This window comes from Sturnira hondurensis, unplaced genomic scaffold, assembly GCF_014824575.4.
Source record: "Sturnira hondurensis isolate 20B ecotype Veracruz unplaced genomic scaffold, ASM1482457v3 Scaffold0007487, whole genome shotgun sequence".
Lineage (NCBI taxonomy): Eukaryota > Metazoa > Chordata > Mammalia > Chiroptera > Phyllostomidae > Sturnira > Sturnira hondurensis.
Window position 1 is genome coordinate 469,440 of NW_028080118.1, and position 26,980 is coordinate 496,419.

The 26,980-nt window shown below is 37.4% G+C and overlaps 1 protein-coding gene across 1 annotated transcript in view; it reads right to left on the reverse strand.

Annotated features, from left to right (window-relative positions):
* Positions 1-11,772: 11,772 nt before the first annotated feature.
* The window catches only part of MCF2 (MCF.2 cell line derived transforming sequence), an 80,637-nt gene continuing 65,429 nt past the window's right edge, over positions 11,773-26,980 (reverse strand). The window contains exons 23-29 of the mRNA XM_037052635.1: positions 25,984-26,062; positions 25,371-25,437; positions 23,463-23,567; positions 21,747-21,846; positions 18,766-18,878; positions 17,771-17,871; positions 11,773-12,055 (exon numbers count right to left, since the gene is read on the reverse strand). Of these exons, the coding sequence (XP_036908530.1) occupies positions 12,015-12,055; positions 17,771-17,871; positions 18,766-18,878; positions 21,747-21,846; positions 23,463-23,567; positions 25,371-25,437; positions 25,984-26,062 (606 nt within the window). The 3' untranslated portion in view covers positions 11,773-12,014. The remainder of the gene's footprint in view (positions 12,056-17,770; positions 17,872-18,765; positions 18,879-21,746; positions 21,847-23,462; positions 23,568-25,370; positions 25,438-25,983; positions 26,063-26,980) is intronic.

Sequence of the window (26,980 nt, forward strand, 5' to 3'; positions counted from 1 at the left end):
CACACAGAGGAGGGAAGGGGAACGTCATACTGTTTTGCTGGTACACACAATTATATATGTCTATCAAACCCAGACTTGCCTTCAGTTTAGTCTTGCATTTGCTTATCTGAACATAGGGACTAAGTAAGTCCTAAAGAACTTGGGTGAAAAGTTCTCTCAGAGAGTCACATTATTAAAATACATACATAATGGAAGGAATGCCTTATCAGAATAGTTCCCGAAGATCTTGTACTTGTGTAGTTATGGAGGTCTGACCAGAGTTGGCTCTATAAATGTAAATTTATGTGGCATTGTAACTAAGAAAGCTGAAAAGATGTTAAGAGAAAGAGGATAGTCAGCTTATAATCTAGAGTGAATTCTGCAAGGAAGAATTCATCAGTGTCTCCAGTACTGACCAGGGCTAAGGAGGAAGTTGCCCAGAACAGAGAACATGAGCATCATGTTCTTCTAACTAGTGTATCCCTGTAGTGGAGAAGGGTACACCAGGTTCACAAATGTGAGTCATTCCAATGAGCCAACTAACTCTCCCTTTTCTGGTTTCATGCCCACTGAGCAACTTTTTATTATAATTAGGTCTTCTATATCGGATTTTCTAAGTGGTTGCTGACCAGCCAACATGTGTACTTCAGTTGATTAGACAGAATATCTCCCTTTATGAATTAATAAACCACTGCTCTTTTTCATACATCAGCTTTCTGAATTTGGTTGATATGGACTGGTCACTCCAGCCAGACCTCACTATGGCTGATTTCTTTCAAGTTATGACAGTTAATACTTCAGTCTTTCAAGAATAAATATCAATAAATGTATTTCTCAATTCCTCAAAAAGTGTTTCTTGTTGCCTCATTCACAGAAAAGAACCCCAAACACTACATTCAGCCAAACGATCAGAAGAATGTGTCCAAAAGCAATACAACACATCAGAGTTTTGATGCTCTGTTATGACTCAGTTTTCATTTGAGTGTGGATCCACCAGGGACAGGACTGAGTTTAAATAGCGGCGGTTATGGTCTTCATAAGTCACTCTACATTTTGGGCTTTGATTTCTCCATTTGTATAATGAGGGATTTTGACAGGATTCTCTCCGAAAGTCCTTGTTGACTTTGATAGGCTGTGCTTCTATTCCTTTATTTAAAAAACATTCAAAGAGAGATTATTACTCTGTGCCACACATCATTGGTGTTCATTAAATTTCCTTTTTTTAAAGATTTTATTATTCATTTTTTAGAGAGAGGGGAGGAGAAGGAGAGAAACATCAATGTGTGGTTGCCTCTTGCACACCCCATCCTGGGGACCCGACCTGCAACCCAGGCATGTGCACTATGAATCATACTGGCAACCATTCGGTTCCCAGTCCGTACTCAATCCACAGAGCTACACTAGCCGTTAAATTTCATTAAACATGTTCATTAAATTTCAATCCTTATTTACATATTTTGTGAGTTAACTAAAATAATGTATGTAAATTGCTTTGTCAGTGCTAACTGTATTACTACCCAGTAGATGCTCAATAAATGTTAGCTGAATCTGAACCCATGTTTATTCCAGAGTAGGAACAAGCATTGTATTGTGTCATGAAAAGAGGCCATACCTAAATAATGAATGTGGTTGAGGTTTAATGAAAAAAAAAAGAAATCAGTTCTGCTATTTTGGGCTAAAGAAGGGAGAGAGAGAGGAGAGACACTGTAATTGTCCATCTTAGGTTTAAAGAGGATACTAACTCATTCATGGAAACATGTTACTTTAAATTTTAATGACTAAAGGTCTTTAGACCCATTAATTTAGCATTTTAATGACTGGGTCTACAGTGCTCTACAATTGGTAAAAGCGAGTCACTCTGGCCTTGTTGCCATGGAGATTGCCCCTTACAAAGGCAGCAGTAGGGGCATGGCCTTCCACCTTCTGTGGTTGGTCTTCCCTGTCACAGAAGGAGATTCTGGACCTATCAGTCTCCAAGCCACACTTATCCTTTTTGCCATGAGCTCAGAAATGAGTGAATTTATCATGAGCCACCTGTAGTATGTTGCCATCATTAAGCACATGGGTCCTTCAAGTGCACCTAAAAGCCAGCATCTTCAGAGCCATGCCCCCCTGGATTCTACCTAGAGCATTTGAAATTGCCATATAAGAATCATTAATGCCCTCAAAATCACTGGAGCCTCATAACCTATATGGGCTAAAACATAAATGCTGCTGCAACACTGGAAATGACAGATTAAACTAGAACTCTTGCTGAGTGAAGAAAAGTGTGTTAATGTAGTACAGTCATTTTAACTTGCTTAAGTATAATTGTGTTTGGTTCTTTTGAATATTAGATGCTTCGTGCTGATAGGAATTAAGTGTGGTCCAATTTTCTGTGCCAAGGGAAAAAATGGGTTTCCTCCCCTGCTTACCTGAACCATGACAGGCCAGTTCACAAAACTGCTTCATTATAATTCTGCAACAATTTCTGAATGCAATCTAACAACATCCAATCTAAGAATGTCAGAGCTGCAAAGGCCTGTAGGCAATATTGTAACCACTCTGCCCATTTAACAGATGAAGAAGTTGAGGCCAAGTCCTGGCTGGTGTGGCTTAGTGGACTGAGCGCTGGCCTGCAAACCAAAGGGTTGCTGGTTCTATTCGTAGTCAGGGCACATGCCTGGGTTGTGGGCCAGGTCCCCAGTGGGGAATGTGGAAGAGGCAACCACATATTGATGTTTTTCTCCCCCTTTCATGCCCTATCCCTCTCTCTAAAAATAAATAAATAAAATCTTAAAAACAAAAACAAAAAAGAAAGAAATTGAGGCCAAGATAAAGCTAGGCCCAAAGTAACAGAGGCAGAGCCAAAACTAGAAGCCAGGTCTCCCACTCCATACTATGAAAGCATAGAGCTTTTGACTGGAGTACTGTCTATATTTTTAGAGCAGCTGGGGAATTCTGCATTGGTGGCAATCTTTTCAGACAACCTGGGACTGAAACTGCCTAGAATTCTTACTAGTGATGTTTGACAACTGACAAAATCAAGAAGATGAACAGATAGCCTGGAAAGCAGAGTGACAGTCAAATAATAAACTGAAAGTACAGTCCCTGGCTCATAGTAGGCACTCAGTAAATGTGATGGGGGATTCTAGAAAACCAGAATTTATTTATAAAAAATTATGTATTCATTCTTATGTTTAAACTTTAGTCACCTTCAAAGATTCTCCACTCGATAGAGGTAATATACCTATCAAGACTTTTTCCCAGTGCTCTAGACAGTTTTCAAACTTGTCGATTTTGATGCCTCTTAGTGCTTCTGCCATTTTTTGTTTGTTTGTTTCACCTCTTCCACATCAGAAAAATGTTTCACTTTGAGGAATTTTTTCATCCAGGGAAACAAAAAAAAGTCACTTGGGGTGAAATTGGGTGAATAGGGAGGGTAGGGCATGGGGGCCATGCCGTTTTTAGTCAAAAGCTGCTGAACACTCAGTGTGGTATGGGCCGGTGCACTCATAAATCACCCATCATGGGTGATTGCCCCAATGGGCAAACATATTGAAAGTCTTGAAAAAAAATTCACTGAAGCCAGTCACAGCCTCTCACGACAAGGCTGCTGGTACACTGATACAGATGGATTCCTAGAACACTTCCCCCTGTTGGGGGAAGCCTGTACTACAAGGGGCTCACCCTCCAGAAGATAATTCGGCTTTTTTGAGTCCCCCATCATACACATGGAATGAACTTGTGCTGCTGATGTCTGAGTTTTAATCCAGCCGTGAGTACTGGGCCTTCCAGATGTGACCTTTGACTTCTAGAGCATGTTCGTCAGTGTCACCTGGCACACAGTCAGAGAAGCAACATTTCAACTCACTTCATTGCAACTCTGCTGGGTAAGACATATGCAGCCCAGCAAGACAGCAGGCTACTTCAGGAGCATTTCAGGGTTGAAGGAAAGTTTCAAAGGCCCACTGAAGGCCGGATTCTGACAATGCAATGGCAGGCGTGGGTGACTGGGAAACAGACTTCAGTGGTGGACAGGTCTGTGTGGGCAAAGCATGCAGGAATCAGGGCTCTTTTTAAACCTGAAGCTTATGCCATCTCCAAATGTCATGATTAAAGCCACAAAAACTAGCGTGTTCTGCAAACTATGAAGGCTGCTGAGGGAATCATGGCAAGGAAAAGGCTATGGCATTCTGACCCTTTTCACCCAGTCCATGTACACAGATCACTCTACTCATTTTCTGCAATTGTACTTTCAAGGCATACTTTTTTCACCCTCTTTTGGGGGTTATGGCTTGCCTTGAAATTCCCAAAGTTCACCTCAACCTCTGCTGTGGATAAAGTTATCAGAAGGGATGAACAGCAGGCAGACCCTTTCCAATACATATAGATAGAAAGACAACAGCTTCTGGAACATGACCAAAGTTTTTTCACACCCTCACGGGGATATTTCAAACTCCTGGCCAGATCATTTCACTCTGGTAGAAGAATTACCCTCTTGGTTGAAAGAAGAATGGAAATAGGAACACAGATATTCCTGATTCCAAAGACTTCCCTTCAAAAGGTTACTTCATTGTGATGTTAAATATGAGATCCAAATCTATAAAAAGTTGCCAACATAATAAATCTCCTGGATGCTGTCATTCTTGAACTTTTAGAAATCCTGTATTTAGCACCTCCAGATCAATAACCACAAAGTGGCTTAAAGGCTGACCTCATAAAGAAAAAGGGGTCTCATGATCTACACATTACATGCTTTAGTAAAGATCTATATATAAAAATTTTCCCTGGATGGTCTGGCTCAGTGGATTGAGCACTGGCCTGCAAACCAAAGGATCGCCAGTTCGATTCCCAGTCAGGGCACATGCGTGGGTTGCGGGCCAGGTCCCCAGTTGGGGGTGTGGGAGAGGCAACCACACATTGACATTTCTCTCCCTCTCCTTTTCCCTCCATCCCCATCTATCTAAAAAATAAAATAAATATTGTATACATAAATATCCAATTTCCTCTTGGAATATATTACAAAAATAAACATGCATTTTCATGATATTAAAACAGCTCTAGCCCTTGCTAGTATGACTTAGTGGATTGGGTATCATCCTGTACACCAAAAGGTCATTGGTTCAATTCCAAGTCAGGGCACATGCCTGGGTTGCAGGCCAGGTCCCCAGTTGGGGGGCATGCAAAGGCAGCCAATTGATGTTTCTCTCCCTCTCTTTCCCCGACCCTTTCCCACTCTCTAAAAATAAAATATTTTCAAAAAATTCAGCTCTAAAAGTAAAAAGCTGAATTAAGAATGCAACAAGTGTCTGAGAATTCTGTGAATGCTTGTTATTGAACCATTAGTAAAAAACTCAGTCACTAAGTGAGGAATGAGATAGTCATCCTGAACACATAAGGGACTATGCCATAGGAGGGGAAACAGATAAGTACAGAGAGACCTCCTACACTGATTTCTTTCCAAGTATATAAAAAAGGAGTTATCACTAATTTCCAGGAAATGTAAAAAACATTAGCTTAGATGGCTATGGTTATAGCCAAGGCCTTTTCCTCTGCTGTTAACATTCATTGCTTTTGTGTCTGTGTTCTCAGAAGCTGTATTATCTCTTGTCTATGCTTTGTATCTTTGCTTTGGTAGGTATTTTGTTGTTATACCTTGTTTTTCCTTAAGTCAGCTCTTGGGTTCCATTTGGGTCTGGAAGTTTTATATCTGAATTAAGTTGTCATTCTTGGTCACAGGGATTAAATTTCTCTGAATACACCTCCCATGTTTTTCACTGTCCATAGTCTCTTCCAGATGCTGTTTCTAGAGCTCTACCCAATCATGTCTTAAGATTAGAATCTCTGCATCATTCATCTAGAAAATGTAAATTTGGCTAACATGAGCTAAGAGGATAATCACACATTACCTAATGCTGGGTTAAAATTCAAAACTCTTACCACACTCCAAAATGGAATTTTGCTGAATGCTTACTATGGGCCTAGCACTGTATCTGTTTCATAAGACAGAATTAGTGTTGTGCTGGGACTGGCTTGTACCAACTCCTAAATGCCAATTTTGTACATTTCTTTCCAACTCTCAATTCAGAAATTTCATGTCAATAGCTTGAAATCCACCATGGTAGAGATATTTATACCATAGATACTGACAAATACTACAAATACATATTTTTTAAGACATCCAGTTGTTTAACATTTACAAACATACCAAATGAACACATTCTAAATATTTGACTAAACATTCATAATTTTTAGTCTTCTAATCAATTATTGCTATGAGTGAGCACTACATACACTGTGAATTAAAATATAAAGTTGTTTAAGGAAGCTAAATATTCATGAGCTACAAATATTGAAAAATCAGACTTTTGTAGTTGTTCTCAGATGGCAATGTCATTATTTTATGCTGTAAAGTAAAACATAACATTTCTTCTTAAAAATATTTTTTTAATTTATTTAGAGAGGGGGAGGGAGGAAAAAAGAGGGAGAGAATCATCAGTGTGTGGTTGCCTCTCAGACACACCCCAACTGTGGACCCAACTGGCAACCCAGGCATGTGCCCTGACCAGAATCGAACCAGTTAACTTTCACTTTGTGGGATAACACTCAACCCATTGAACCACACTGGTCAGGGCAAAACATAATATTTCTTTTTTTAATAATTTTTTATTTAATTCTTGTTCAAGTACAGCTTTCTGTCTTATATTCTCAACCCTGCCCGGCCCCCGCCCCATGCTCCCCACCTCCCTCCCATTTCCACCCCCCACCCTTAGTTATTGTCCATGTGTCCTTTATACTTGTTCATGTGAGTCCATCCCCTTTTCCCCTATGATTCTCTCCCCTCTCCCTTCTGGACCCTGTCAGCCTGTTCCATATTTGAGTGTCATTGGTCATATTTTGCTTGCTTGTTTGTTTTGTTTTTTTAACGGTGATATCATATGGTATTTGTCTTTGCAACATCATGGATGGAACTGGAAAGCATTATGCTGAGCGAAATAAGCCAGGCAATGAAAGACAAAAAACATAATATTTCTTAAGCACAAATATTTCTCCTATACAACACATTCACACATTGTTAAGCCAACGGAGCTTTAGTCTATGGTAGTTTTCTGCAGGTATGTTAGTTTATAGCAATTTATAATTTATTTATAAAGACTGTGGGAAAGAGTTCTTAACTGTTATTTTCACCAGCATGTAAGGGAAAAAAAGTCCCACAGGCATGTATGGAAGGTAAGATGTCACACACTTTTACAGCATTTCAGTCATTGGGGCACATAGTATTATATTTTACTTTTCTAGTACTGAATTAAAGTGAGCAGAATTTCTTAGTATGAAATGTTTCAGACATATACAAATGTATAGAGAATAATGTCATGAACTCTGAAGCACCAACACTCAACCACTCCTTCTCTTCCACCCACCTACCTTCAGAGGTGGCCACCACCCTTAATGTGGTCTTAATCACTATCTAGCCTACCTATACACCTTTACTCTAAATTATTCATTATACATTTTGCTTTGCATATTTTAAAACTTTATCAATGAGGTCATATTGTATCTATCCTGCAATTTGTTTCTTGTGCGATTCATTGATGCTGATACAGGTGGCTCTAGATCATTCATTTTCATTTCTATCTAGTATTTGATTGTATGATATTCCATAATCTAGTTACCTCTTCTAGCGTTCATGGCCATTCATGTTGTCTCCAAATATGTCACTCTTCCAAATAATTCTTCTATAAACTTTCTGGTCCATGTGTCTCCTTGAGCATGTATGTTTCTCCAAGGTAGATACTTAGGGTGGAGTTGGTCAGCCTTATAGTATGGGCTTCAACTTCACTTGGCATTAGCAAAAAACTCACATAAGGGTTGTGCTAACTTATGCTGCCTGTAGCAATGTGGAAGAGTTCTTTCTGCTTTATGTCCTTCCCAATACCTGGTGGTTTTAGCAGTATAGGTAGGTTTTTAAGCTACTAATACTAATATTTTAAATGCCAGCTTTGCATTGAATTAAGGGATCTTAAAACTAATTGTAAAGGTACAGGCACAGTCTTGTGTCCTCCCTGGGGTCAGTAATATTAGGAGCATTTTAGCTCCTAATATTAAATTTTAAAACACCCACTATAATTTTTCTCTTTTAAGCATTTTAGGTGTGGTTATAAAGTTAGAGTCCACCTAGTCACATTTTATTTGTTGTCACTTGATTTCTCTCATAGCTTGCCATGTTAAAGAGGATGTTCACTATCCAACTGAGATAAAAACTATTAACTAAAACCTCAGCATATCCAGTTCTTCTCATGCTTCCAAACTTTCTGACTTCCTCTCCTGCTCCATTATATTTTAATTTCTTCTCCAGCCTGGCTGTATTTAGTTTGTTATTTTCATGGTGATTGAGTCAGTGAGTCTATCTCACAAATACTTACACAAAATGTATCTTTGAAATGGTTTATATTTTATTTTTGTTTGGGTTTAAGGAAAGTTGTTTAGCCTAAGGAATACACTCTCACAAAGTCCGACTTCACTGACTCTTCTTGATATACCTTATCAGTCCTATTTGGTGGACATCAGCTGAAACTACCTCCTCAGAATTTCATGTGCTGATCCATATGTGTGAAAATGAGGTCATCAACAAATATTGGGTTAGACTCTCACAGAATGAAAGGAAAAACTTAAGACTTGAATTTGTCCTGAGCTTAATACAGAAAATACATTTCGAACTAAAAAAAGAATTATGTTTTTAAAAATGTGCCTATTGTTGCATGGAGGACCTGGAGATTATTATACTAAGTGAAATAAGCCAGTCAGAGAAAGACGAATACCATATGGTCTCAACTCATATGTGGAATCTAATGAACAAAATAGACTGACAAAACAGAAACAGAGGCATGGAAACATGGAACAGACTGACAGCTGTTGGTGGGGAGGGGAAGGCTGGATGAAAGAAGGTGAAGGGATTAGATGAATGACATACATGCATAACCCATAGATACAGACAACAGTGTGGGGATGGCAGAGGCAGGGAGGGCAGGGACTAGGTGGAGGTAGGCAAAGTTGGGGGGCAATGGGGATATCTGTAATAATGCCAACAATAAAGTTAAAAAATATTTCTGTAAAACAGTGCCTATTATAACTTTTATAAATTTTCTTTTGAACAAAAATATAAAAGGTTTAGGTTTTATTTTTAATACTTTTTTTTCCTAAGCATTTTGCTGTCCTTGGGCAGACCCTATAAGACTAATTGCAAACTGACTATTCCAAGTCAATGTACAGAAGCATGCTGAAATGAAATAAAAATCACTTGTTTTGACAATTTAATACTGATACTAAATTCATTGAGACTTCCGAAAGTACTGCCCTTGTGGGAAGCTGATTCCTGTGGTCTAGTATATCAATAGGCATTATTATACTTAAGAATAAGCATTTTTCTCAGAGAAAGTGTGAAACTGGATTGATTTCTGACTAACCCCCAAACAAAATCATTGACCTAATTTCTCTTCAAGTGGAGATTTCTTACATGCCCTTACACTTTCAAAAATACACTCTGAAATTTTCTCTTTTTGTAACAGAATATTGTAGCTTAGATGCCAGGGTTTTTTATAACAACTATATATATTCTGTGTTGTGAAACTGACACATGATTTTGGAGAAACATCAACAATAACATTCACTTCTTAGCCAACATAGGAATAAAAACTTAATTACACTTTAATTTTTAAGGTGTTCTTTGGGGTTGCATCAACTTATTGATTAACTACTTCACTGATCATACTTCCTCCAAAGAGCTCAAAAATAAATTTAAAGGCAAGAGAAATAGTTGACCCTGTGTTGGGATGCTCATTAAGCCATCTCAAACAATCTCAGATTTTAAACAGTGGAAGAGTCCATCAAACCAGCCTCTTAGGCTTTTGTATCCTAACGAATATTAAGACACAAGTTCTGGAACCCAAATAGGCTGGGAAAGAAACCATTAAGTCTGGTAAACTCAACTAAGAGTCCTTTGCAAGCAATAGCTCAGAGAACAATCACGGGTATCTAGATGCTTTCCAGGTTTCCTTGGGCTCCAGTTATATGGAAGAAGATTTTCTCAGTGTGTAAAAATATCCATTCATAACCATAGCTATTGAACCCAGGAAACCTCATTTATTGCTATCCTAGATTTGGGGTGAAGAAGCCTTTTTGAACAGGCATTTTACCCTATTGCTACTCAGATATCTCTGTCTATCTGTCTCTCTCAGAGAATCATCCAGTTAGGCTGAAGTAAACATTTAACTCAAAAGGCATATGGTGCCTATACGGTATCACTAATGAACCAGAAGGAAACAGTTTTCAATATATAATTGATACTATACTAAGCTGAAAAAGTATGTGAATGAATTTAAGGATGCACATTTTCAATGTGGAATTAAAACAAGTGTATTTACATTGTAAGTACATTTACAATGTAATTCGAATTTGAAGACTTAAAGGGAAATTGCTGCTATATTTCATATTAACACATTTATAGCCCAATAAAATGAATACAGTACAGTTACATATACAAGTAAACCATTCATTGTACAGTGGTTAAAACATTAAAAGCCTATAACCATATGCTTGAATCTATAGAATTCAGTATTGTCTTAAATGATTAAAAGCCCTAGTTTAATACCATGAAATTAAAACATTTTGTGCAGAAGGGCATCATTATTGAAAAAAATTTATTTCCTAATTCTGTCTTCTAACCACAGGATCAGCACACAAAAGAAATGAATTTTAATTTCATTTTGGTGTTATTTTTGCAGAAGCATTAAGTAAAATATCAAATATAAGGGCATTTTCATGAGTGAGTCATAAATCAACCATCATAAATTCCAGCAAGTGTACATGAGAAGATTTATAATTTCCAGGTATCTTTGAACAAAATACAACTGGTTTGTCATACAAATTGTTACATCAAATGATACCACTGGCATAAACTATGATCTTGATATGACACACAAACCTATTTAAAGGATAAAATATTTATGTATTATATAGTTACTGAATTGTTTATTGTAACACATTTCATCAAAAAACATGCACGTAATATGCCAACTTGATAATAAAATGCATAATCCATGATTCAAAAGGCAGCAATTTCAAATCATTGTCTTCAGTGGACTTGATATAAACTACTCCAAGCATCAACTCAATATTGCATGCAACAACTGGCCCTGCACTTTAAAACAAGTCATCACACTGCTTACATACATAAAAGAAAGACATCTATACATGTATTATTTTAACAAATAAAAAAAACTAGAAAGAAACACAACATAAGAAAACATTTACTACAACACATATTTTTCCAGAAAATTCAAAAGCAAGTAAAGACACTGGAAAGTAGAGCATTTTTACAGGAACACTTCTTGTGCATACATGAATATTTAACTTAAAGCTGTGACAAGTGTGTCTAAATTAAGTTGCAATGCATAAAATGTAAACTTCAACACATCCTAACTACAGGACTTTTAGCTTTGGATCTTTTTAAAACTATAAGACAGCTCTGAAAGCCTTAAATACCAGCCAAAGTGCAAAAGAGGTCCTTCAGAACATCTCCCTTTGGTTTGTTTTAGTCACATAGATAACAGCATTAAATAATAAACTATGACTTAACAAAGTAGTTTAAAATTTCTGATTCTTCCTCCTCTCTCTTTGGGTTTTTGTTTTGTTCCGGAGGTTGCCAACAAAATTACAGGTTAAGTCTTTTATCTATAAATGTTCAAACTAATTCCTATCCAGCTTTTTTAGATAGAATCTGAATGCATGCCATAAAAAAAAACTACTTGGAAACAAAGTAATACTGCATTTTTCACCTGCAGGGAATGAAAGGTGTGAAGACGCTCCTTGCAAAAATGAGACAAACTGTTAATGATGAAGTCCACCTCAGTCCTGAGGAGATTCTGTGAATGTCATGGGCAGCATAGGATCATCCTGACTCTTGTGCTGTTTACTGTAACACTTTTACAAAATATAATCTAGTTCACACCTCCAAAAAAATCTTAATTTTACAAGTCTATTCATTCTCCTTTAATTCAAGGGGAAGTTAGTTTCCTTGAGTTACCCAGAGCAGCATCTACAAAATAATGAAGAATGATGTTAATATTCAAGTGACTTTTCAGGCCAAAAATGTTGTCTATGCTATAATTTCTAACACTGATAATAAAGTACAAGATGGAATCAGTTAATTTGGGGGAAAATGTGATTCATCACAACACATAGTTGGCTTAGACAATATTCCAAATCTGGGCATCTTAGATTTTTATCTTATTCTAATAGGCATACTTTTTTAATGTTGTAAAGTGCAATCTTTCTTTGTATATCTGTTTGATACTTTTCTTTCCTGGTTAGTGCTTTTTCTGCTCTGTATAAAAACGAAATTATAATCACAAAGGGTAGGAGCTCCTGCTTTCTTTCTGCTGTGTCATATTCCCTTATGTAAATGTACCACAGTTTTTTCATCTACTCATTTACTGATGGGCACTTAGGTTGCTACCAGCACTTGGTTATTGTAAATTGTGCTGCTATGAGCATTGGGGTGCATAGGTTTTTTGGATTGGTGTTTCAGGGTTCTTATGATATAATCCTAGCAGTGGAATTGCCAAGTCAAAAGGCAATTCCACTTTTAGATTTCTGAGGGAGGGTGATAATGGTGGAAAGAAGGGGAAGGCACTAGACAAGGAACGTGTATGAAGGACCCATGCACATGGACAACAGGGTGGGAATTGACTGTGGGAGCAGATCATCGGCAAGGCAGGGGAGAGCAATGGGGGAAAATTGGAACAACTGTAATAGAAAGACAATAAAAAACATTGTTAACCACTCGGCCATGAATATATTGTTCTGTGTTTGCTTTTGATCAAGCAAAAAAAGTAAAAAGACTCATGGATGTGGACAACAGTGTGGTGATTGAGGGGGATGGGGTGAGGTGGGAATAAAAAGGATAAATGGTAATGGGAAAAAATACAGTAAAAAATAGTAATTGCTCCTGGGGAAAAAAGGAATTTTATGATTCTAGCTTTTTATGTTTAGGTCTATGATCCAATTCAAATTAATTTTTGTATATGGACTAGTGAGGTAGAGGGATAAAGATTCATTTTTCCCCCTTGTGGATATACAATTGCACCAACACCATTTTTAAATATATTTTATTGATTATGCTATTATAGTTGTCCCATTTCCCTTCATTCCCCTCCACCATGAACACCCCCTCCCACCCACAATCCCCCCCTTTAGTTCATGTTTATGTGTCATACTTATAAGCTCTTTGGCTTCTACATTTCCCTTACTACTCTTACCCTCCCCCTGTCTATTTTCTACCCACCATCCATGCTACTTATTCTCTGTACCTTCTTTCCCTCTCTCCCCCTCCCACTTCCCTGTTGCTAGACCTCCATGTGATCTCCATTTCTGTGGTTCTGTTTCTGTTGTACTTGTTTGCTTAGTTTGCTTTTTTTGTTGTTGTTTTAGGTGTGGTTGTTAATAATTGTGAGTTTGCTGTCATTTTACTGTACATGGTTTTTATCTTCTTTTTCTTAGATAAGTCCCTTTAACATTTCATAGAATAAGGGCTTGGTGATGATGAATTCCTTGAACTTGACCTTATCAGACAAGCACTTTGTCTGCCCTTCCATTCTAAATGAAAGCTTTGCTTGATACAGTAATTTTGGATGTAGGCCCTTGCCTTTCATGACTTGGAATACTTCTTTCTATCCCCTTCTTGCTTGTAAGGTCTCCTTTGAGAAAGCAGCTGAGTCTGATGGGCACTTTTTTGTAGGTAACTCTCTTCTTTTCTCTTGCTGCTTTTAGGATTCTCTCCTTCATTTTTATCTTGGCTAATGTAATTATGATGTGCCTGGTGTGTTCCTCCTTGGGTCCAACTTCTTTGGGACTCTCTGAGCTTCCTGGACTTCCTGGAAGTCCATTTCCTTTGCCAGATTAGGGAAAGGAGTCCATTTCCTTCTTTATTATTTGTTCAGATAACTTTTCCACTTGTTGCTCCTCCTCTTCTCCTTCTGGCACCCCTATAATTCAGATGTTGGAATGTTTAAAGATGTCCTGGAGGTTCCTAAGCCTCTCATTTTTTTGAATTCTTGTTTCTTCATTCTCTTCTGGTTGAATGTTTCTTTCTTTCTTTTGATCCACTCCATTGATTTGAGTCCCAGTTTCCTTCCCATTACTATTGGTTCCCTGTGCATTTTCCTTTATTTCATTTAGCATAGCCTTCATTTTTTCATCTAATTTGAGACCAAATTCAACCAGTTCTGTGAGCATCCTGATTACCAGTGTTTGAACTGTGCATCTAATAGGTTGGCTACCTCTTGGTCACTTAGTTGTATTTTTTCTAGAGTTTTGATCTGTTCTTTCATTTGGGCCAATTTTTTTTGTCTTGACCGCCTGTTATGTAGTGAGGGGCAGAGCCTTAGGTGTTCACCAGGGCAGGGAAACCCAGTTGCTGGGTTGTGATGCTGTATGTGGGGCAGCGATTAGAGAGGGAACAATGGTGCTTGTTCTGCCCTCTGCTGGATTTCAGTCACTTCCCCCGCTTCTCATAAGCAAATTGGGCCCTTCTGGTGCTGATTCCTGGGTGGGTGGGCTTATGTATATTCTAGGACCCTGTGGGTCTCTCCAATGAACTTTCCTGTGAGGCTGGGAGTTTCTCCCGGCACCTCAACCCCCACAGGTATTTTCAATTGGTGTTTTCAGGCTTTATTTCCCATCTCTGGGACCCTGGGTTGCACAGTGTCTTGCCCCCCAGTTTTGCCTGGTTTATCTGTGAATGTGGGACTGCCCGCTGCCTTGCGCACCATGCCACAATCCACCACTGCACTAGGTCTGCCAGCTGCCACCCTGTGTGCCCGGGGTCACCAGCCACTGCTTTGCTGCAAGTCCTCTCCACCCCACTTACCCAACTCTGCCCTGCCTACCAGTCTGGATGAATGTGTCTTCTTTAACTCCTTGGTTGTAGGACTTCCATACAGTTCAATTTTCCATCAGTACTGGCTGTTGTTTTTAAAATGTTGTTGTCCTTCTTTTGGTTGTGCAAGGAAGCACAGTGTGTCTACCTACACCTCCATCTTGGCCAGAAGTCCCACACCAGCACATTTGATAAAACAACATTCCTTTCTCCATTCAGTTGACTTGGCACCTTGATTGAACATTAATTGGTTATGGGTCGGTGGGTCTACTTCTGAGCTCTTTTTCTCTATACCACACTCTATTTACTGTAGCCTTATAGCAGGGGTGTCAAACTCATTTTCACCAGGGGCCACTTCAGCCTCATGGTTGCCTTCAAAGGGCAGAATGTAGAGCTCCTTGGCCCTAGTTAAGGAGTAGTTACATTTATACAGTCCTAAAATTACATGTGGCCCTTTAAAGGCAACCATGAGACTGATGTGGCCTCCAGTGAAAGTGAGTTTGACACCCCTGCCTTATAGGGTCTTGAAATCAGGGTATGTAAGTCTTTCAAATTTTTGAGATTCTATTCCAGACTCTGTGCCTTTCTGTATACATTTTAGAACAAACTTGTCTTTACTTCCTCCCCCTCCAGCCCCCCCAGTGAACCTGCTAAAATTTTGGTTGCATTAACTCTACAGGTCAATTTGGGGACAATGGACTTCTTAACAATGCTGATATTTCCAATTCTTGAACATGATATATATTGCTCCCTTTCTTAGGCCATTTTAAATGTATCTCATCAATGACTCATGCTTGTCAGTATAGAAACCTCAGACATCTATTGTTATACCTATTTCTATTTATTATATCTTTTATATCACCGATGTAAATGGTGTTATTTTATAAATTTCATTTTAAATTCTCTGTTGATAAGATATAGAATTATAATTTATTTTGCATAATGACTTTGTATACTATGGCCTAATAAAATTCACTTATTACTTCTAGTACTTTTTTGTGTATAGATTCCTAATGGTTTTGTACATAGACATGATCTCCTGAGCACAAGAATGTTGTGTCTTCTTTTCTAATCTTTTTATCTCTTTATTTTGAGTTATGGCACTGGCTAAGATTTCCAGTAAAAATGTTGAATAGAAATGGTGAGAGTAAATATCCTTGCCTCGTTGCCAATCTTAGGGGGAAAGCTTTCAATATTTCACCATTAGGTATAATGTTAGCTATAGCTTTTCACAATAGTACATTATCAGATTGAGAAAATTCCCTTTATTTATAGTTTGGTGAGAGTTTTTATCATGAGTGAGTAGAGTTTTGTAAAGTACTTTTCTGCATCTATTGAAATGATTACAAGAATTTCCCCTTAATTATGTTAATATGGGGAATTACACTGAATTTTAAGTGTGTAATACAAGTATTTAAAGCTATCCATTTCCCACCCTATTTGGCTGCATCTGCAAATTTTGATATGTTTCATTTTTATCCAACTTGAAAAAATTCTAATTTCTTTTGTGCTTTTTTGTCCCACATGTTGTTTAGATTTGTATCATTTAATATCCAAATGTTTACAGATTATTGATTTCTAATATAACACCTTTGAGATTTTATATGATTCCAATCTTCTGAAATTTATTGAGACTTACTTTATGACCTAGCATATGCTATATCTTGGTGAATGTTTTATGTATACTTAAAAGAAATGGTGTATTCTGCAGTTGTTGGGTTTTAAACAAATATTACTTAGTTCAGATTGTTGGTATATCAGATTCTTCTGATTATGTAAATAATTCCATAATTCAATAATTATCTAAATAATTCAACAATTAGTGCAGAAAACATTTAAAAGGAGACTCAGGTTTGGAGTACCCAAAAAACAACCAAACAAGTGACTCTATTTGTGGGGTTCCCATGCAATCCAGTATTTACATTGAGCCCTATCATCCTTTGATTTTATTTTACGCCATTAAATGAAATTTGGAACCAAATAAGTTAATACTGCTCTATTAGATTTATCTAAATACAATGTACCATTACCTGGAATTTAAATACAAGTCCAAATTAGAAATTCAAAGGAAATACATACATATAGAAATAATAGTCCTGTTCACAAACAAGTCTGGTTTCTCTTTTGTGCTGACTTTTCACAGATAGCTCAGTATCACTTAGGGAGAAAATGTACAAAAATATGGGTCCGTATGCAGGAATTTTATGTACGAAAGTTTGAATTAATAGAATGGAACACTAGGTTAGTTCTCATTGCTGCATACTACCTTCACACATTAAATCCTGGGCACAGACACAGAGAAGTATGTGTGTGCAGCAGAAACCTACCATAAGAAAAGAACATGTTCTGTGCACTAAGTAAAAACACACTGGTAAGGCATTCTTAGGTAGTAAAGCTGGTACCTTAAAAGTATTTTATCAGTATTTAGTTCTGAAGGATCTCTTATAAGACACCACCTGATCACAGTATCTTCCCTGCCGGGTCAAGTCAAGGAACATGTATAAAGGACCCAAGGACAAAGACAATAAGGGGGAAGACTGGATGTGGGAAGTGGGGGTGGGTGGGGCAGGGGAGAGTAATGGGAAGGAAATGGAGACAACTGTAATTATACAACAATAAAATATAAAAATAAAAATAAAGACATCATAGTATCTGAAACTCTTTCAAACCTATCAACCTTGTAGGGAAAAGTGTAACATGTTTATTAAATCCTGGCTAATGTAATATGCTTGCAGTTTTATTTCTAAATAATAGAAATAAATAATAGTGCAAAGAGAGTAAGAGTATTTCTTACCCTATGCCAATTTCATATCTGGTAAAGCTTTAAAACTTTTAGCCTTTAAACAAATAGTATACAGTATGTTCATATTATACCTGTAACTCTGGCCTTCCGAAACCTATAGTCACCGATTAAAATCTCCAAACTGTTCCCTGGAATCAGGCATTTTTTTCTTCTGTTTAGATTTTTCACCAACCTAAATAATAAATGAATTAGTAGCCAACAATGATGGTATAAGCTAATAAAAAGCAAAGACATTGCATTGCAGCTTAAATTTTCACAAAGCTATTGCATGTATTCAAAGACAGTGCTCTTAAGTCTTTTGAGTAACCTACAAAGGATTGACGTTTCCAGCAAAAATGGTTATTATTTTAATGACACATGATTAATTTTCACCCTTGTGTGAATACTCTTCCATCTTTAGGGTCAGAGTACATGGTAAACATAGAATTTCAGTAAAGTTACTGACACAATGAAATAATAATTTCATATAAAATTTCCAAGATTTGTGGAAGCTTCATTTAGTCCTCCTCCAAACAATATTCCTTCCTGCTTTGGGTTCTCTAAAATTAAACAGTACATTTGGCAGAACCACCTTTGCAATTGGTGCTACAGGAAGTCAAATGCATACGGATAGGATAAGACCAAAAAAAGTCAGTCATTTGAATTGATAAAGAGAGGTATGACTATGTTGTAAAAGAGCAAGGCATGGTCCCTGGCACACAGTAGGCATTCATTAAAGATGTGATGATTTAATGAATGACTTAAATTACCACGTGTAATGCAATCTGTAGCCATTACAAAGCCAGGTGTATCAGCTGGAATGTTTGAGCCAAAGGCAAACCACAAAAGAGCATGCAGACTCACAGCATTTCATTCTTTCAAAGCATTTTTCACTCACCGAAGGTTAACATTCCTTTCAGTGAGCTATAAAGGCATGGCTGAAGCAATGAAAATGAAACACTGATAAGAAATGTGATATTTCTGCTTCTTGAGACTGTATAACAAAGATACAAGTAAAGCAGAATGTTTGATTAGATATCCATGTGCCCCAGGCGGAGGTCATCACAGGCATGGAGAACACACCTACCATTGACCCTCAACATCCTCATGGAGAAGCTGAATGACATCTCCATTTCTAATCAGGAGGTCTTCTGAGCCCCTATTCCTGCAATCTGCTAGGGCTTTATATTTGTCTGGAGGCTGTAAGGTTGTTTTGAAAAATTACATTATAAACTTGATTGCAAAACTACTTGCACAACTGCATGCTCTCTGACAAAGAATTCATGTGGTACTTCAATGGCAAATGTGGTAGCTGTGGCAGCTTTGCAGGAACAAACGAACATGAAGCAGTTTGGGATGGGGAAAAAAGCAGAACATGTGTTTATTTAACCTGAAGAATTCACTTTAATTTTCAAAAGGAGAATTACACCATGAACTACACAGAAAATAACAGAGGTACACAGAACTAATTTGTTACATGAATCATAAGCATAACTCCAGGAAAAAACAAACAAAATAATTTTAAACACTATTATATATAATCTACCCTCATGAAAAATTTATCTTGGCACATACAAAATGCAATGGCTCTAAACAAAGATTTCCTAATGCCCCCAAAAGGATTTCTGGTCTTTATACCGTTTGGCACAGGTAAAAAAAAATGGGCACAAAAGCTCTGGGTCCAACAAAAGCAGGTTAAATATTGTACTTTACTTGGCCCTAACCTTTTGCAGCTATAATTTTAACTTATTCATTAATAAGCTAGAAAATACAAGGCACACCAATTGCATTTAGTTACAAAGTAGATGGAGAAGAAATAATAAATCTCATGTCCAAAAGTAGTTAGAGATGTTTCCAGCACAATATCTAACACATTGAATACATAATTTCAAAAGGTAAAAGTACAATATTAAATTTTTTCATGAAAAAGAAATAATTATGTGATGTTGATTCTTTACACATCCAAAAGGAAAAAGAAATAATTATGTGATGTTGATTCTTTACACATCCAAAAGGAATTAACCTAAAAACAATATCCATGTCACTTGCGCCAGATGTCTTTTGAGCAGTCCTTTTTCCTTTTTATCAAATGGGCTGAGAAGCAGGCAGGAAAGAGCTACTTGCCATTTAACATAGTAGCTTCATCATAATAGCAGAGTCATCCTCGACAGCCTCTAAGAGGTAAGCAGCACCTATTATTTCTGACTTTTGATTTGATAAAGCAAGGCTAAAAGAGCAGCTCATTGGAGCCCATTTTGCTTGGGGGTGTCTTTCTTTTTTTTATGCATTGAATTGTTGTTTTTTGTTTGGTTTTGTTTTGGGTATGTGTTTCTTAGTAACACATCTTGGGGAACTATTGGGAGAATAAAAGAAAGCTAATAGGTGTTTCTACATTCCCATCCCCTATGATTAAAGCACTAATCAGTTTTGCATATGTACTTTCTTTTCTAACACTACAGCTGGGCAAATGCTTACTGAAGATTTTGTCAGTTCTTAACAATCCCCTCATAGATCACCTACAGCAAACATTTAAACCCCAAATGCCTTCCCCTGATTTTTCACTCACAGCTGAACAACTACCATCCTCAGACACTATTAATTTAAAAATGAAAGTTCTTTATTATTAGTCTAAACCAGTGCTTCTCAGTTTAGGAGGCAGAGCTTTGGAGGTGCCTGACACCCTTCCAAGGGTCTGCGAGGTCACACTTCTATAAAGACATTATTTGCTTTTTCACTCTTATCCTCTCATAAGTATAGAGTGGAGTTTTCTAGGGCCTACCTGGTGTGTGACAGCACAGACTGAATGCAAAAGCGGGTTAAAGCCACTTGCAAAAATATTTGATACACCACTCTTCTCACTAAAAGTTGTGTTTTGAAATATGTAAAATTTTAATTAAAATGTTACTTATATGAACTTACTATGGTTTAGTAATATTTAAAGATAATGAATAAATAACTTTCTATTTACCAGTTTTAATTTCTAATATGGTAAATATCAACAGATGGAAACAAGAGCTCTGTGGGATTCTCAATGAAGTTTAAGAATGTAAAGGATTCCTGCATTAAAAAGTTTCAGTGTTGCTGGTCTAGACAATTAACACCGGACAAACCTCTTAGCAGCACTGAGCCTCAGTTTCCTCCTCTGTGCATTGGAGGTAATAAAAACCCGCTCTTCCTCTCAATAATTCTGTGAATATTAAATGGGAAAATTATATTGTGAACTGTAAACTACCCTACAACTCTGTTTATGGTCATTGTATTATTAGTAGAAAGAAAACTCTGGTACTTTTTGAGAGAAACCATTCAGGTTGATGCTCTGCAGCTTTGTGGTTCTCCATACCATTATTCCCTTACCCCGATATTAAAACTGCCAAATTGATGTTGGTACTCTGAAGGGCACCAAGAAGCAGTCCAGTACAATATACCACTCCCACCCTCTAAGCTAGCTGGTGACTTCAAAACATTGAAGATATACCCTAAAAAGTCTAACTCCCCTCTAATAATCCAAGAGGATCCTAACAATATTGCAAACGACTTCTATAAAACACTTACTTTTACCCTAAAGCAACCTCCTTTAGTTTTATGGGGTGACCCCTTGTTCTAATATGCTGAAATTTAGTATCATTAGTACATTTTTGATAGCCCACTAAACCCTGTTCCCAGATGTTATTAAAGAGTTTTTAATGTGTAACATTTATTTGCTATATTCTCCAATATGGATTCTATTGATTTTTAATTAATTTTTAATTAATTGACTTTCTATTGTCCTCTGATTTTGTCTCATGTGCCTTGACTGAAAACACAGTGGTGAAGCTGAATTAAAGACAACACTGGTCAATATATTGAGACTTGGAATGACTGACTATTGATCTCATCGGCTTCACTAGGAACTCCACATATAGCTCAAATAAGTTGAATGGTTATACCTGTTTCCAATCTTTGGCCGTGCCATATACCTAATGACCTCAAGGATACTGACAAAAGATTGCCCCTATGTACTTCACCTATTTCATCAGTAAAATTGCCTCAAGAGTTCCCATTTGTTTATTTTAATATGTCATTACTAACCATTAGGGGTCTTTCTTCTTCATTGTCAACATAGGAAGAGTAGAAATAGTCGTTTACCCATGTCTCAGGTCCTTCAGAGATTTCTGCAGTCCAAACAATAAGAAAAACATGAAGGGTGGCAGTTACTTAAGGATGCTGGCCCACGGCAAGGAGAAGAGTAAACTTATAGCAATAATCAAAGCTACAGTGATCCAAGAATAGTAGCTCCCTATAATAGAACCTCCAATTAGACTGTACTGTTTTAGAAGTGCTGATATTTCCGAAAGGGCCTGGAATGTCATATACTTCTTTTATTTATTAGGATGGTTTCAAATTGGGGTTTGTGGGAGAGTTATTAAAAATAATAAGGTAAATAGCATTCCAAAGAATAGTTACCCCTTCTAACAGAAAATAATCTCTTCCAATTTTTTTCTATAGCATTTTATTGGCCTATTTGAATAGCACTTATAACATTCTACTTATTAATATTATATTTGACTTGTCTTAACTCTCTTATTAGGCAGAGACCATGTGTTATACATTGCATGTCACATAAGAACCTTGAATCTAACAGGTACTTCATTAATAAAATATTTTGAACTGATATGATTTAAGCAATCAATATAGGCAGAGAATTAATAGGCTCTCAATGTGGTCACACTAAACACTAAACCATTCATGTAACCTTGGAACAGCTATGTCAACTTTTTCTGACTTAGTTTCCACACCTATCAAACTATGGCACTGATACTAGTCTCCCTCCTGACTTCTCTGGGAACCGCAGCATAGATGACCTGACAGAAGTGACCTTTAAACTGACAACTGAAAGTTCAGCAGCATTACCATTATTTGGTTTTAAAGACCATCACATTTAAGTAGTGCATATTGTGCAGTCTGTTAGGCATTTCTCCAGAAGTCTCTGCTGTTGATCCCAGAGTGATTCAGGTATCCCCATGTGATTACCTAATGCTTCTGCAGTACATTGTACTTCTCTATCAAAATAATCATCACATTTAATTTTCATTGCTTGTTGAGTTACTTATGTTCTTAGCTTCATGGGGATGACAGCTGAGTGCCTCTCATTTTTAAAAATGTTATTTATTTATTTTTAGAGGAAGGCTTTGGGAGGGAGAAATGGAGAGAAACATCGATTGGTTGCCTCTCATACATGCCCTGACCAGGGATTGAACCTGCAACCCAGGCATGTGCTCTGACTGGGAATCGAAGTGGTGACCTTTTGCTTTGCAAGACAATGCCCAACCAACTGAGCCACATCAGTTGGGCCTGAGTATCTTAATTACACTCTATGCCCAGGGTTTTGCACAATTCCTGAAATACAGGCTGTGTTATATTTGCTGAGATAAACAATTTTTTGAAACCAGTTTAAATGAAACAATTTGCATTAAAAACTATTCCAGCTGTAAATGACTCTTTTCTATTCACTAAACCTTCTGATTCAGAAGGTCTAGGAAAGAGCCAGAGAATTCACCATCCTTATGCATTTGCAGGTGATGCTGATGCTACTGGTGCAGGAACTGCACTAGGAGAACCACTACTCTGCAGTGTCCACCAGCATCTTGCACACGCAAGACATGCAAGCCTTATAAAAATGGGTTCATTCTGTTTTTTTTCTTATATAAAGGTAATAGACAGGTAGATTTTCCAAATTAACAATGGGAGAAAAGAATTTGGACAGCTGTGAATCTGACCTTCAGACAACCATGACACGTACCTTTACCGGCTTCTGCCTGAACTGCCGGGATTGCCTTACAGACCCCCACCACAGTGCTGGTGTGCTTTGGTTCAATTTCCTGGGGGCCTATAAAAGCCCCCTGCTGCCCTCTGAAATAGTAAATATGCAAAACTAAGTGAGCTTTGGTATAGTCTACAAGTAATAAAACATTTAAAATGTTTTTTTTCCTACTGATACCATGTGTCAACAACATACCCTAAGAATCCATTCAAACAGAGCTAACTCCCTCTTACTGTGTGGTAATAGTTCATAATATAGGAAAGCTTAATTCGTAGGACCCAAGCCAGCAGGGCCTCTCTTTAATATGCAAGGAAAAAATTACTTCCTTGCAACCTAACACGGGTATAAATTTTAAAATTCCAACAGCATATTAAACTGTATATTTGAAATTTGCTAAGAGGTAGATCTTAAATGCCCTCACCACACACACACACACACACACATGCATGCACACACATGAATAACTATATGAGGTGATGGCTGTGTCAATTACCTTAACTATGGTGAATATTTCACAATGTATATGTAGTCTAAGTCCCCAAGTTGTACTCTTTAAATATATACAATTTTAACTGACAACTACAACTTAACAATGTTGGAAAAATATAAACAACAGTCCCTGTTACTCCAATGTTAGCTTTAATTAATTAAATAAGATATACGTAAATGATGATGAAACTTTAAACTGATTAATACTGTTGAGTTCTATCAGCTACTAGGAAGTCAACTACATGAAATCTAAAGATTTTACTTCTATAAGACAAATGATTGAGTACTGTGAAGATAAAGACTTCTTTTTAAAAAATATTTTTGTATTTATTTTTAGAGAGGGGAAAAGAGAGAGAAAGAGAGGGAAGGAAACATCAATGTGTGGTTGCCTCTTGCACGCCTCCTACTGGGGACCTGGCCCGCAACCCAGGTATGTGGCCTGACTGGGAATCAAACCGGTGACTGGTTTGCAAGCCAGTGCTCAATCCCCTGAGCCACACTAGCCAGGGCTGAAGATAAAGACTTCTAGTGTGACTTTTAAATGGTTCTCCTAAAGCTCCAGATGAACCAACACACTTTTGCACCTGATTTTAGCTACCTCTGAAAGATAATATGCAACAGAGACAAAAAGAGTATTTTCAGTAAGTTATTTAATGATCCCTCTATCAGACAGAGAACACATGCTAAATTTCTGTGCCAAAGCTCTGGAGGGCTAAAGGCCTAAAGATTCACCAGTGTGGTGAATCTTTCTGCATGTCTACAAATGTTCTATGGAAACTCTACCCTTTAGGATGCCTAGTGGCAGAATACAAGGACCACATCTCTACACCTCTGCTCATCAGTGCTATTATTTTGGACTGCTACCTTCCTCAAAGACTTAATGGTTGTGTCCCGGCAGAATTCCCTCTGAGAATCAGTACCTCATCTCTAACTACATAGAAAGAGAGGTCGAGTTACCAGCATGTGGTCTCCATCAAAGGACCACAAAGCTGTAGGCCAGGAGTAGCTGCCAGTCCTTCACCACTCTTCTAAAGGATAAGGAGATAGAAGGTGACCAAAAATATGTTGAAGAGAAATCCACTAGTGCAGCCACTTTGGGGTAAGCCTTCACACCAAATCCCCCCATCCCCTAATGTACTGAGAACAAAGCATCTGTTATTGTGTTTAGCCCAAACTATTGAATTATTTTTAACATCAAGGGGAACAACTGTATAACTATTAAGGAGTATCCCTTTCCAAGTATAAGGATAGAACTGAGAAAAGGATGTGTTTATGGAATTTGACAAATTATTACTAAAAGGGCAGGTAGTTTTTATCTGAGCTGCTTTACTAATAGTGCTTGGTGTTACACAGGGAAAACAGAAGCTTGTGGGAGTGGTGGTTCTTAAAGAACAATCACTTACTCATCATTCTGCTGAGAAGAGAGCTGGCCATCTTCAGGTAACTGACTGTACTGCTCTTGATGTTTAACTGTGGAATAAAAGGAAGTTTATATAAGCGTCATTTAGAAGCCACACTTCTTCCTTCCTTGAAGACCAGTGACTTTCACATGTGCATGCACACCACCCATTCTCCATAAGAGTTAACCTACACAGACTTGAAATAACCAGAGGGAAGGCCAGTCTGAATTTGGAATATAAAAAAGGACCAAATAATGGAATATTTCATTCAAGGAGTACAACTGTATTACTGGAACCCCAATCCAATATGATGAAGCACTGATAATATTTGAGGTGCTAAACAGTTGCCTCATGGGAAAGACTCAGAATTGACACAGTCTTCTTGGTATATTATTTCACCGCTGTTTCCCAAGCACTACAGTTCATTTTCTAGTGTAAAGTTCATTCTCCAAAATAGTTTACACAACCCCATGAGTCTTCATCTCCTACTAATTAGTTTAACAAACACTTTCATTGTAAATAGTATAAAATATATATCAACCCCCTTCCCTGTAATGAAATCTGAGTCAATGGACTATTATAGTACTGGTTCTGGAAAATGCATGCTTAAATATACCTGTCATAAGTTCTTGTTGCTTCAACAAAATACTTCTTATTTCTTTTAACCATATCATCTTCATATCTATGTTTGAAGCCTAAAGATTTTAAAAGGGGGAAGAAGAAGACATGTTTCCTTTAAAAAGCCAATGTAATTGGGGTATCAAACATAAACCTGAACCTAAATCCTGAACCAATATGTTCAATTTCTAACATTTTGATTCTTTGGACTCCTAAGAAGCAAGTAAATAACCATCAAATTAGATGAAATAATAGTCAAAACCATTTTGAGCCCTGGCTGGTGTGGCTCAGGGAATGAGTGCCAGCCTGCGAACCAAAAAGTTGCTGGTTCAGTTCCAGATAGAAGCACATGCCTGGGTTGTGGGTCAGGTCTTCAGTTAGGGGGCGTACCAAAGACAATTGATTGATGTATCTCTTGCACATTGATGTTTCTCTCCCTCTCTTTCTCCCTCCCTTCCCCTTTTTCTAAAAGTAAATAAATCTTTTTTAAAAACATTTTGAAATTGCCCTTAAATAATGACACTCACAGGAAATGTGAAATATAATCTCACTTACTTTTCTTTGTGTGACTGATCTTTTAAAAATATAAGTGTTTTTTTGCCCTAGCTGGCATGGCTCAGTGGATTGAGTACCAGCCTGTGAACCAAAGGGTCACCAGTTTGATTCCCAGTCAGGGCACATGCCTGCGTTGTGGGCCAGGTCCCCAGGAGGGGCAACCACATATGGATGATTTTCTCCCTCTCTTTCTCCCTCCATTCCCCTCTCTCTAGAAATAGATAAATAAAATCTTTAAAATAAAATATGATAAAAATATAAATGTTTTTACATTTAATTTCAGTAAAATAAAACAAGTTCTACTGTTTCTGAAAAGCCAATCTATTGCAGAGTAATTTTGATGATGATAACATGCAAGCTTCCTTAAATAGCTTTCCATTACTTCCAAGATAAGTTTGTTAAAAGACAGCAGGAACCCTTGCTCGGTTGCTCAGAGCAAC